The sequence below is a fragment of the Lontra canadensis genome, unplaced genomic scaffold (assembly GCF_010015895.1).
Source record: "Lontra canadensis isolate GAN:19392208 unplaced genomic scaffold, GSC_riverotter_1.0 scaffold43, whole genome shotgun sequence".
NCBI classification, from domain to species: Eukaryota; Metazoa; Chordata; class Mammalia; order Carnivora; family Mustelidae; genus Lontra; species Lontra canadensis.
In genome coordinates, this window is record NW_022631037.1 from 9287292 (window position 1) to 9301203 (window position 13912).

A 13912-nucleotide genomic window follows, 5' to 3' on the forward strand; every position below is an offset into this window, starting at 1 on the left:
AGTCATAAACACGATTCTCCATCACCCTTAGAATGGAATCCGGACCCCTTAGCTTGGCCTTCCAGGCTCTCCATGGTCTGGCCCCGTCTCCCTGTTTGACTTTGACCCACACTACTCTCCTTCACTTATTAGTTGCTCAGTAAACACCTGTTGAATGAACAGATGTACGATTGACTGTTTGATCTTGGGCAAGCCCCTCTCTGGTTTCAGTTTCTTCATTTATCAAAGAAGTGGCTGGCCTGGGTTTCCCTTGAAGCCTCTCCCGGATGAAGAACCCACAGGATGCAGAACTGGGATTCGCTCAGCAAACATTGCCAACATCTCCTACAAGCAAGTCCCATAACAGGCACAAGGGAGAGGATATGATACAAGACACCCCTGCCCTTGAGATGTTTATTCAAAGGTAGAGAAAAGGAAAACTTCATAAAGAATATCATGGTGCACGAGTGTGAGTAGAGTATGAACTCTACCGACATAGGAACTAGGGCAATTCCAACTGTTTCCACTCCCTGGAACAAAGAATCTCTCAGAGGCCCAGTGTCCCCATGACTCAGATGGACAGAATGGCACAACTCGTGGAATTCTGTGAGGGTTCAATGAGGTGATGTTCCTGCTGGCATTGCGTCTGGCACAAATAAGTGTGCATCCAATGTTGGCAATGATGATTGACAAATGACGCTGGTGACTAATGTCAACAATGACATTCAGCACCCATGCGATGGTACCAGTTGTCTAGGACTTACACCTGTCCTGATTGCTCAGTACCCCTGCCATCCCAGCTGTGAGATATTTGAACTCTGACCCCTGGACAAGAGCGCCATGGAGCAGAGAGGAGCTACACTTGATGTTCAAGGCCAATGATTCATGGAAGATGTCCTAGGGAAAACGAGACCAGAGCTGAACTGTAAGGTAAAGAAGGGGAGGTAAGGTCTCCCCTGTCTCTCCTCTTCCCTGGGAAATCTTTCAAAAACACACATCGGATCAACTGATTTCTTCCTCTGACTTCCTGTTGTGCTTGGAATAAAGTCAAAGCTCCTTACCATAGTCTGCAAAGCCCCCCATGAGCTGGTACCATCTTGAGCCACCTACATCTTTCCCCAGCCATGTTCAGCCATTTGTCCCTACCCCTTTGCAGAGGCTACGCTCTCTGCCAGTGTCCTGCCTCCTTCCAGTCTTCCATGCCCAGCTCCTTTTCATCATCAGAATGCAGCTCAGATGTCCATCACCTCTGCGGACAGACCTTCACCAACTAACTATACACTACCCAACTTCGTTCCTACTCCCACATGCCCCGCCTCCATGCCCTGCCTCCATTCCCCCCACCCCCACACTATGCCATTCACTTTGCAGGCCAAAGTCTTGTATGTTGCCTCAAAGCTCTGGGTGCTCTCTGAAATGACCTCTAGGAGGTCAGGGACTTCATCAGTCTTATACAGCTGGCCTCGGCACATAGCTGGCCCTCCAAGATCTCTTGAACAAGTGTATTCCAGGTGTCTGCAAGGGATCAAGTGAGACAGCATGTTCTGAGATGAAAACACAAGGTTCAAGCCAGTACCACGAAAGGAAGATTCACATCAGGTCAGGAAGGATTTTAGGATCCTGGTGTCAGGCTCTGAGCCCCATCTGAGCATCATAAAAAAGCCAACAGTATCTTGCTTCTTCCTTGAAGACAATTATGTCTCAGTCTTGCATTTCCAGAAAGCCCCTCATTGAGGGTACCTGTCTAAATTAATAAGAAGTCAAGATTATAAAATAATTTCCTGTAATCCAGGGTTAGCTTTTTCACATGGTAATTCCAACGAGGCTGGCGGAAGCCCTTGGGGAAGCTCTTTAATGAGTAACTAAACTTGATGCTTAATTACCATATCAGGATTAGCACGGGGAGAGTTTGCTTTTGTGAGCACTTTGCCCTTTGTCCCTCCACCCTCTGAAGTTGCCTTGCTCTTGCTCAGAGGTCAAACATCCACTTACTGTCACCTCTTTCATGTCAGACACTGATCCCCTCAAGTGAGCCACAAAGTTGAGGCTCAAACTACATCTCTGTGCTCATCCAAGTTATTAAAAATTCTGAATGTGTAGGATGGAGATTTTAAAATATTGCCTATAACTGGCAAAGAGTTACCCATAGACATCACTTTCAGAACTCTCCTACCAATCTGATACTTTCTTCCTAGCAGGATATGATTCGGCCATTAAGGTGGACAAATTCATAGTAGAACAAGCAGCAGACCCTCTTCCGCTAGACCCACCCACCCACACCAACCACATTGTGTGTGGTTAGTGGGCATTGGATCGGCACCACTGTGCCCGGCTGGGGAGGAACAAATCATCAGCTGCAGGAACTATAATTGCCACTCAAGGGATCTGGAAGTTAGGGAGAGAAGCAGCTCTTTTTCATAGTTAAGTCCTGCATGGACTGTGCAGGCCCCATGCATCTTCTGCTCTTCTTGCCTTTGATGCCAAAATTGTGTTGTAACAGGTAGAACAAGAAGCCCGGCCACTGCCAAGGTGCCTCATAGGGTCTTCTGGGGCTCCTAACTGTCCTGAGGCCTAGGGGCTCGCTTGGTGCCCACTCTTCCCGACTCTTGCCAAACATGCACATTCTGTGGTTTTCCTACAGAACACTGTCCACCTTAATGGCCACTTCCTGAAACGACACCCTCCCTACCTCCAGGCTCTGCAGGCTTGAATCTGCCTTCTGGCAGTCCATGCTGATTATCTTACCCTCTGCTCAAAACCCTTCCATAGCTCTTGTTCTAGGCTTCCTATGATGTGGGCTCAGCCTATCTTCCAACATCCATGATACCTGTACCCCTCAACCCAGCTTACCTGAACCAGAAGAGCAGGGAACAGCCAGACAAGACAGGGCTCTCTGCTAACCAACCAAGAGTATCTGTGAAAACAGAACATCTCAAAGTTTAATCTGCATTCAAATCACAGGGAATTTTTTTTTTTTTAAATGCAGATCTTCATTCAGGAGATGGAGAGTAGGGCTCAAGATTCTACGTGTCTAACAGGTTCCCTTCCAGATGCTATGGCGGCTGCTGGTCCCTGTACTGTGCATTGAGTAGAAAAGCACTATGGGTCTTTTTTTTTTTTTTAAGATTTTATTTATTTATTTGACAGACAGAGATCACAAGTAGGCAGAGAAGCAGGCAGAGAGAGAGAGAGGAGGAAGCAGGCTCCCCGCTAAGCAGAGAGCTCCATGTGGGGCTCAATCCCAGGACCCTGGGATCATGACCTGAGCTGAAGGCAGAGGCTTTAACCCACTGAGCCACCCAGGTGCCCACTATGGGTCTTTTTAACATCTAATGTGTGAGCCTTGGGAGAGGGATGACATTGTATTCTAAATTGCTTTATTTTAAGATTACATTAATTCTATAAAATCACCAGTTTGGTAGATCAAAAAGTCAATCTCATACGGTTCGACCCTCAGGTAAGAAGCAGGCCATCTGTAACTCCCAATGGAAACCCAAGCTCATGAGATCAAAATCCTAGCCAACTTATCCTGTAATAAAGAGGAGGCAAGTCATCAGATCAAAATTCTCAGTGTGCCAACTCAAGCCTCGAGCAGAGCACAGCCTCACCCTTCTGCTTGCCAGCCCCTTTGTCATAGTCCCTGGCCCTTGCAGAAAGCCACCCTGTGGGTCACCCGGTGGCTCAAGAGACTTTGTCCTGCATTTTTCAGTCGTGCAAGTTGGAGAGAAGCACCATACCACTGGAGCGCTTTCCAGTTCCCAGCTCTCCAATGCCTGATTCTCAGAACATGCTGAAATTTCCACGCATGCCTTGCAACACTGGCCCATCCCCAGGTGGTTTTTTAGGTCACCTGGTGGGAAGATCTTAGCAGATGGCAGGATGTGTTTGGATTCTCATTAAGAAGCTTACTCAACACTGAAGGGAGGTGTGGCAGGTCCCCCGCAGCTCCTGCTTCTTCTACACGGCAACGATTCCCCACCTGCCGATAGCGTGGGCTGAGATGGGGGCGGGTGGGCTGGAGGGAGGCAAATGATCGGCCTAGGCCTGAAAAACCTGCCCGATCTTCTCTGTGCAGGCAAAGGAGAGTTGCCAGTCCCTGTCTGTGGTTGCCTTTCTGATTGCAGAAGAGCTGCTGTAGGACCATCTGCCACCGTTGGCAAAACGCACAAGAAGTGAAAAAGCAAAAAGCAAATAGGGTATTTCAAGACCAGCAACACCATGCTTCCATCCACCTGATTGGGCACCGATGGGATGTGGGTGTTCATTGATTGTGTTGCCCTGGCTCACCGCTCCAGCTGCCCGCTGGCCGGGGAGCATTTGACAAATCTCGGTGCCCTGTTCCCACTCCAAATCGATGAAATTAGAATTGGGGGAGCAGGCACAGGTGGGTATTAGAAGCACCCAGGGGATTTAAATGCACAGTGAAGGTTTCAAACCACTGTATCAGAGGTGTTTTTTTTTTTTCAAAGATCAAAGAAAATCGCTTTTTAAAAAAATCATTGAATTTCTCGGCTTCTAAAACTTTACCTCCTTTTTTTAATGCAGTAGAGGATATTGATAATAATACACTTAGACTCTTTCAGAGTCATAAATCACTTTTACAGGTGCTGTCTTATTAGATCCTCCAATCAGCCTGTGGAAAATGCTTACACCACTACAGAAAGATATATGCTGAGCTTGACCTGATATTGTTTACAAGACAGAAGAAAACCTGGAAACAAACCAAAAGCCAGTGAGAGGGTGCTTAAACGTGTCACCAGGCATTCATGCGACAGGAAATTCTACAGCTATTATAAAAACTTAGGTAGCTCTATACACACTGTCTTTGAGAGATAGCCACCAACTAGTTTTACATTTAAAAAAAATCAAGTTCAGAGTCATAATTATAAATGATTCCATTGTTACTGAGTTGTTTCATTCTTTATTTTTTGACAACTTTTTGAGATTTCTTCAACATATAAAAATTGTGTATGTGTAAGGTGTACAACTTGATGTTTTGACACATGAATAAAATGTGAAAAGATTACCACAGTCAAGCTAAATAACACAACCTTCACCTCGACATAGTTACTCTTGCATGTGTGTCAAGAGGATTTAATTTAAGATCTGTGCTCTTAGCAAACTTCAAGTAGGCAATACAGTATTGCGAACTAGCATCACCATGCCGTACTCAGAGCCCCTGAACTCATGTCTCTTGCGTAACTGAAACTTTGTACCCTTGGACCAACATCACATTTCTGTTTCCCTGTAGCCCCTGACAACCACCAAGCTATATTTTGTTTCTCTGAGTTTGACTGTTTGAGATTCTATACATAAGTGAGATCATACAGTAAGTCTCTTTCTGGCTCATTTCACTTCCCATGATGTCCCCCTGGTTCATCCAGGTTGTCACAGATGGCAGGATTTCCTTCGTTTTGTGGGTGAATAATATTCCATCTTATTTTTCTTCACATATTTTCTTTATTCATTCATTCATCAACAGAAACTTGGGTTATTTCCATATCTTGGCTAATGCGAATAATGCTGTGATGAACATGGGACTGCCAATGTCTCTCTCTGAGATCCAAATTCATTTGCTTTGGATACATACCCAGTAGTGGAATCACTGAATCATATGGCAGTTCTATTTTTAATTTTTTGAGGGCCCTCCTTAGTGTTTTCCATAATGGTGACATACCAGTTTACTTTTCTACCAACAGTGTCCAAGGGTTCCCTTTTCTCTACATCCTCACCAACACTTATAATCTCTTGTCTTTTTAATAGTCCTTCTAACAAGTGTGTGGTGATATTTCATTGTGGTTTTGATTTGCATTTCCCTGATGGCTTGTGATGTTGAGCACCTTTCTATGTACCTATTGACCATTTATATGTCTTATTTTGAGAAATATCAATTCACATCCTTTGCCCATGTTTAACCAGGTTATTTGGGTTTTTGCTGTTGAGTTATATGAGCTCCCTGTGTATTTTGGATATGGACCCCTTATTAGCTACCTGGCTTACAAATATTTCCTCCCACTCTGTAGGTTGCCTTTTCACTGTTTTGTTTCCTTTGCCATGCAGAAGCTTTTCAGATACAGTCCCACTTGCCTACTTTTGCTTTTATTACCTGTACTTTTTGGTGTCATGACCCAAAAGCCATTGCCAAGACCAATGAATGTCAAGAAGTTTTCCCCTCCATTTTCTTCTACTATTTTACAGTTTCAGGTCTTGTAAATAAGTCTTTAATACAGTTTAAGTTAATTTTTTTATGTGACATGAGATAAGGGTTCAATTTCATTTTTCTCCAGGGAATACCCAGCTTTCCCCACATCCTTTATTGAGGAGACTATCCTTTGTGCATTGTGTATTCTTGGCATCCTTGTCAAAGATCTGTTGACCATAAGTGTACAGATTTATTTCTGGATCCTCCATTCTGTTCCATTGGTCTATATGTATGTTTTTATGTATCATACTTTTTTCTATTACTATAGCTTTGACCTATATTGTGGAACCAGGAAGCTTTGTTGTTATTCAAGATTGATTTGAGGGGTGCCTGGGTGGCTCAGTGGGTTAAAGCCTCTGCCTTCAGCTCAGGTCATGATCTCAGGGTCCTGGGATCGAGTCCCGCATCGGGCTCTCTGCTCAGCAGGGAGCCTGCTTCCTCCTCTCTCTCTGCCTGCCTCTCTGCCTACTTGTGATCTCTTCCTGTCAAATAAATAAATAAAATATTTTTAAAAATAAATAAATAAATAAAAGATTGATTTGACTACTCAGAGTCTTTTGTGGTTCCATACTAATTTTAGGAATTTTTTTTTTATTTCTATAAAGAATGCCATTGGAATTCAGATAAGGATTGAGCTGAATAGCAGTAGTATGAACATTTTAACAATATTAATTTTTCCAACCCATGAACATGGGATGTCTTTCCATTTACCTATTTCTTTAATTTCTTTCATCAATGTTTAATAGTTTTCAGTGTACAAATCTTTCATTTGTTTGGTTAAGATTATTCCTAAGTATAGCTGACCCTTGAACAATGCAAGAGTTAGGGGCACCAACCCCCCCATACAGTCAGAAATTCCTGTTTAACTTTTGACTTCACAAAAACTTGATTACTAATAGCCTACTGTTGACCAAAAGCCTTACTGATAACATAGTCAATTAATACATATTTTGTACACTACTGTATTCTACAATAAAATAAGCTAGAGAAAAGAAAGTGCTATTAAGAAAATCATGCGGGGGGGCACCTGGGTGGCTCAAGTGGGTTAAGCCGCTGCCTTCGGCTCAGGTCATGATCTCAGGGTCCTGGCATCGAGTCCTGCATCCGGCTGTCTGCTCAGCAGGGAGCCTGCTTCCCTCTCACTCTCTCTGCCTGCCTCTCTCCCTACTTGTGATCTCTGTCAAATAAATAAAAAATAAAATCTTTTAAAAAAAGAAAAGAAAATCATGCAGGGACGCCTGGGTGGCTCAGTTGGTTAAGTGGCTGCCTTTGGCTCAGGTCATGATCCCAGCGTCCTGGGATCGAGTCCCACATCGGGCTCCTTGCTCGGTGGGGAGCCTGCTTCTCCCTCTGCCTCTGCCTACCACTCCGTCTGCCTGTGCTCGCGCGCTCTCTCTCTCTAACAAATAAATAAATAAAATCTTTAATAAAAAAAGAAGAAAATCATGTGGACTCTGAGAAACAAGCTGAGGGTTTTGGAGGAGAGAGGGGTGGGGGATAAGGTGAGCCTGGTGGTGGGTATTAGGGAGGGGACGTAGTGCATGGAGCACTGGGTTTGGCTCACGAACAATGAACACTCTTGGGACACTGAAAAAATAAAATAAAAATTATTAAAATAAATAAAATCATAAGAGAAAATACCTTCACAATATTGTACTGTATATATCAAAAAAAAAAAAAATCTGCATGTAAGCGGACCAGCTCAGTTCAAGCCGTGTTGTTCAAGGTCAATTGTACTTTATTCTTTCTGTTGCAATTGTGAATGAGATTGACTTTATTCATTTCCTTTTCAGATAGTTCCTTGTTAGTATATAGAAGTGCCATCAATTTTGGTATACTGAGTATGTATCCTACAACTGTACTGAACTCATTTATTAGTGCTACAGTGTTTTGTTGTGGGCAAGTCTTCAGTGTATGCTTCATACATGATTATGTCATCTGTGGAGAAAATTTTCCCTCCTCCTTTCTGATTTGGATGCCTTTTATTTCTTTTTCTTACCTAATTGCTCTGCCTAGGGCTTCTAGCACTCTGTTGTATCAAAGTGGCAAGAGTGGGTATCCTTATCTTAGAGGAAAAGTTTTCAGTTTTTCCCCATTGATTATATTAGCTATGAGCTTTTCATATATGGCTTTTATTGCATTGAGGTGAGTTCTTTCTATACCTGTTTTGTGGAGAGTTTTTATCATGAAGGATGATGAATTTTGTCTGATGCTCTTTCTGAATCTATTGAGATGGTCATGTGGTTTTTATCTTTCATTCTGCTAATGTGGTGTATCACACTGATTGACTTACATATGTTAAAACATCCTTGCATGGGAGTATATCCCATGTGGTGATGACGTATAATCCTTTCAGTGTGCTATTCAATTCAGCTTGTTGATGTTTTTTGCATCTGTGTTCATTGGGAATAATTACCTGTAGTTCTCTTTTCCTAAAGTGTCTGTCTTTGTTTTGTATCAGGGTGATGCTGACCTCCTCAGATGAGTTTGAAAGTATTCCCTCTTCTTCCCATTTTTTGGAAGAGTTTAAGAAGGATGGACGTGAATTATTTGAATGACTGGTAGAATTCACCCACAAAGCCGTCTGGCCCGGGGCTTTTCTTTGTTGGGGGGTGAGGGAGGGGTTGATTACTGCTTTAATCTCTTTATTTGTATTGTCTGTTCAGATTTTTATTTCTTCTTAGATCAGTGTTAGTAGGTTATATGTTTCTCGGAATTTATCTATCCTAGATAATTTCTAGGATCCTCAATCCTAGAAAATCCTAGAAATGTATAGACCCTGGATCTTTTATTATTTTTAAAACCCTCCATGTTTATGTGTGTGATCTATAAGCACAAAAAAAAATCAGGAAAGACATATGCTAAAGTGTTAATAGTCATATTGCTTGGGCTGGGATTACACAGAGGTGGGGGAGGAACTATCACCTTTTTTTATTTTTTTAGTTTGTTACAAAAATTATACTTTCATACTATTAAAAAAAATCTATTTTAAAACCATAGCCTAAGATGAATTCTAAGGAGAGACAATCACACCTGTTTTTCAGAGGAAGTAATCAAGTTCCAGTGAGACGGAGTTTATTACTCATGTGGCTAAAAATTGGTGGGGCATTCATTTGGACATATATGGATGCTATGTTTCACAATTTCTTTAAAAAGCTTTTTTTTTTTTTTTTAAAGAATTAGGTAAGAGAGGGAAAACCTAGTTTACTGGAACCCAGATCCAAGACTTTGTCTGCTGCCCATGCTAACTATTGCATGAGGGCTTAACAAGCAGTTTGCTGACCTTCAGCAAGGAGGAAGTTGAGTCCTGCACCAGCAGATGACCTTGGCAGGCTGGGGCATTGGCAGCCTGAGCCACCACTCTCTCTTGATCAGGATGCCACATCTCATAGGCTGGCCACTATCCTCTCAGAGTCACTGGGCTGACTCAGAACCTAACCATTCCCTGCTCGCCCAAGCCCACGAGGAAGATTCGCTCAGTGCCCGTGGCAGCTGTGGACGCAGCTGGGAGGGCATGTCTGCCCCTGCAGGGCAGTTATACTCCTAATAAGAGAATTCCTAAAGTGAATTTCATTTTACACGTGCTTTAGGGGAAATATCCTGGCTCGGAGCCAGAGCCAGATGGGCACTGAACTTATTAAAGGCATGATTGTTACCAGAAAACATTTGCAAAGATGTATGGGTACTTTTGTGTGTGTGTGTGTGTGTGTGTGTGTGCATTATACACACACATCCATGTACACACACCTCCTGAATCTCTTTCAATTACAAGATTGTCTTTTCAATTGTTCTACAATATACCTTGGAGTGAACCTTTATCTAGGGAGGAGACGCCGTGCCTCCCACCTTTTGGGCGAGATTGTTGTTCTTACTCTTGTTTTTCCCTCTTGCCAGGTGCAGCTCATCCACTATAACCATGAGTTATATACAAATGTCACAGAAGCTGCAAAGAGCCCTAATGGATTGGTGGTAGTTTCTATATTTATAAAAGTAAGTGTCTTTGCCTTCTTTCAGTCTTTTCTTGCCATTTCCCAGCCCGGTCAGAATACCAGCTTGGTCTCTATTGGATCTCTGAAATAACCCAAGGGGTAAGGTCCATGCCCAAGAAAAGCTGCAGGAGGGTGACCTTGATACACATGAGATTTATGACAAATGAGGTCCCTTTCATGACGATTCAGAAATGATGGAACCATTTCAGAGCCTCGGAGCCTGAGGATTCGGCAGCCTTTGTTCTAGAGAGAAAAGGGGAGTTGGAGCTAGGGACAGGCTTCAGGTCCCACAGCACGCAAAAGGATGCAACAACAGAAGGAGAGTGGTGGCTCACTGACACCCCACGGCACTAAGCTCCTGTCCCTCGGTGGCCCCTTGGAAACAGAGCTGGAAGGGAAATGTGAGATGTCCCTCCCCTCCAGGCACTGCCCTGAACAGTCCCCTCCAGCTTCCCTGAAGTTGCTCCGTACGACATCTCCCATCTTCCTCTCTCTTTCCCTCATAAGCACCCCTGGGAGAAATTAAGTGAAGATCACCAAGGCTGACTTTATGACATTCTTAGGAGGCTCCACATCTCCCCAACAGTCAACAGCAACAACAGATCTCCAGCCAAGAAAATTCCAGTTTATTAAAAATAATAATAATAATAATAATCACCTTTAACATTTTGACAGATACGGAGGGAAGGAGGTATGCAAATTTAAAAGAAAATGAAGAAAGAAGAAATGTCTTTCCAATTGGAAAAAGAGAAAAAAAAAAAAAAGGAATGTGTGACAGTTTCAAAAGCTGGTGGTCACTGTGCTAGCCCCTTAGTTTGGGCCAGACCATGGGAGGCCAGACCAGTCAGAACTTGGAATCTGATGAATATGATTGGTAGAAATCCAGCATTTGCCACTGGGGGGCTTTAAGAGAGTTCTCATGGTGACATGATCACTGACCAGGAGACTGGGCTCGGGGGCACCCCAGGTACTACCCCCATTTCCTCCCCAAAAGCATCACCCTTTGCCACAGACACTTGGCCCTGCCTGTTCCTCCCTCTCCTGGCACAGATCCTGCCAGTCCCTATACTACATCTCTTGCCATCGTCACAGACCCTGTTATAATGAACAACAGATTTCCGAATTCCAGGCACTGAGATATGTACTTTCCATATATTTTACGGCTTAACCCTAATGATAAACCCATGAGGCGGCCATCAGTATCCTTATCTTGCAGATGAGGAAAATGACACAAAGAATCTTTGGCATTCCACCCAAGTGCATGGAGCTCATGACAGCCCATCCAGGAAAGGAGCCCAGGTCTTGCTTGACTTTCACGCTAATGACCTTATTCATACCACACGCCTCCCCAACAGAGCACAGAGAAACAACTGAGATGAAGAAGAGAGGACATGACCTGTAAACATCTCCCCCCATGCCCTGATGCCACACATAAGCACAGGGCAAACTCTGTATCCCTCAACCAGCCTCAGTCATGATGTTGATACAATGGGTGCATTCATCCTGGGCCATGCTCAGTGCTGGGAAGCCTGCAAATCTGTCACAATATTGCCTTGTGCGTGTCCAGGAGCTCACCTCCCCTGCTGGCCTTCCCAGTGCCAGGGTTCCATGTCTGCCACCCTGAGCTGCCCAACACTGCTTGTCCTTGGGTGGGCGCCTCAGCCTAAGCCCCTGCTGGTACCTCACTTTGCTCCAAGTGCTTGAGTCAGTAGCTGTCGTCCCGCAAGCTCAGACACATTACAGCTGACAGGGTGCTGGATAAGCCAGGAAGTCAGCTCCCTCAACAGCAGACCATGGGTGTGTTTCCCAAGCACTTACAGGAAGATGACTGACACAGCTCCCAGCTGCCTATATCCCAGTGGGCTGTTGGGAGGAACTTATGTTCCCTGCTCTGCATTCGGTGAAAGGATGGGGACCAGCTCCTGCATCTTCTCAGGCCAGCTGGGCTCCCTAGGGATGCTTCCATTCTTTCCCTCAGCAAACCTGAAGCTTTCTCACTGGATCTCAAAATAAGCCACAACCTTTCTTTGTCCAACTTAACCAACTCCCACATGCTCCACAGTGAATTATCCAAGCCAAGACTCGTCACTCACTCATCCCAAAACACCGACTGAGTGTGGGACACAGGCTGGTGTTGTGCTAGGCACATACCTAGAAATGAGATGAACAGAGCCCTTGGCTCTAAGGGCACCCCACCTCTGGTTGTTCTCCCCTCCTTCTGGTCTTTCTGCCCCTCTTCTCAGCTCGCTGCCAGGTAGGCAGGCACAGCAAACGCGAGGCTCCCTCCTCTGAGTCAGATGATCCCTAGAGATGGCACCCTGGCCAAAACCAGAGCCATACAAGGCTCAGAGTTGTTGGCTAAAATAAGAGAATTGTTTATCTGTGGGTTTTATTTATCTCTGTCCCCTCCTGTTCCCCCATCCTTCCCATCCATGACCACAGGGAACTGAGATTTGGCTGTAATTACTGCTCAATCACACACCATTAACTTCCCACTTAAGCTCACTTATACCAAGTACATACTTCATCCTCCCTCCCACGCCGCCAACACACCAGAGCCCACAAATCATCTGTGTGCACTCTGGAAATTTGTCAGTTATTTTTAATCGGCCCAAAAGGTCCAGTCCCAACATTCGTACCATCCAGACTCCCTGGGGACCAGGAACCCAAGGTACAAGGGGCATGACACATTCCTTACTGACCATGACAGTATATTTTTGTCTTCCCTCTCATGTGAATTAGCACAAACAGGCAGCATCAAGCTATGTTTCAAATGGCCAACGAGGAGGCCAAAGGGGAAGCTAAATTTGGCCCTGAAAGCTACTGGGGAGCAGCAGTGTTTGCCTTGGGACTTTTCTCCATTTGGGGGGGCTCTGACAAACTCCACTGAGCATTGTCACTCACAGAGCTCCCCCCTGCCCCCCGGAGTGTGTCTCACCACAGCACATCCAGGAAACTGTGTGGGAAAGGAGAGACAGATGGAGGGAAAGTAAACAGAATGAGCTTTCTCCAAACTAAAAATTACCTGTTGCTTACCTAATAATAATAATCATCTGCTATAATTTTTCCAACCCTCAGAATAAATCAGATTTAAAATGCTGATGTGTCACAGCATCTGATTAGCAGCTGAGGCGTAAATTACAGAGCAGGGCTGAGAGAGGTAGGAGAGAACTGACTGAGACAAACCCTTGCACCTTGGAAAAGACTGAGTAGAAGGGAGGTTTTTAAGAAACAGTGTACACAGTTAAGTGGGGGCACATCACAGTCTCTAAATGTTGGTCCTCTGGCTTGAGCCCCTTAAACTTTGCCTTGTTCTCCCAAAGAAGGAATTTGGAGACCTGGGGTCTGGGCCCAAAATGGGAACTGATCCCTGGTCATCTAGTACAATGTTTGGCCCATAATAGGCATTTGGTACATATTTATTGGATGTATGGGCACATGGATGGATGGATGGATGGATGGATGGATGGATGGATGGGTGGATGAATGATTGGCTGATGGAATGGCATGGCTTATGATATATTTGAGTCATGTAATAATAAGCAGTGATATAAGGGTCTATATTATGTCTTAGAGGTTTTTTTCATCCCCTGATGCTTCTGTTCTGGGTACTCTCTCACTGTCTTCTTAGAGTAACTGTCCCCTTCCTAAAATGTCACTCCCTACCCTCTACTTAAAACTTGTTGATGTTTTCTCATCCCTACAGAATGAAGCTTAAATATCCTCCCATGGCATTCAAAGC

The 13912-nt window shown here is 44.3% G+C and overlaps 1 protein-coding gene across 1 annotated transcript in view; it reads left to right on the forward strand.

Moving 5' to 3' along the window:
- CA10 (carbonic anhydrase 10) overlaps window positions 1-13912 on the forward strand; it is a 491091-nt gene that overhangs the window by 456501 nt on the left and 20678 nt on the right. The window contains exon 5 of the mRNA XM_032872027.1: window positions 10076-10171. Within this exon, the coding sequence (XP_032727918.1) occupies window positions 10076-10171 (96 nt within the window). The remainder of the gene's footprint in view (window positions 1-10075; window positions 10172-13912) is intronic.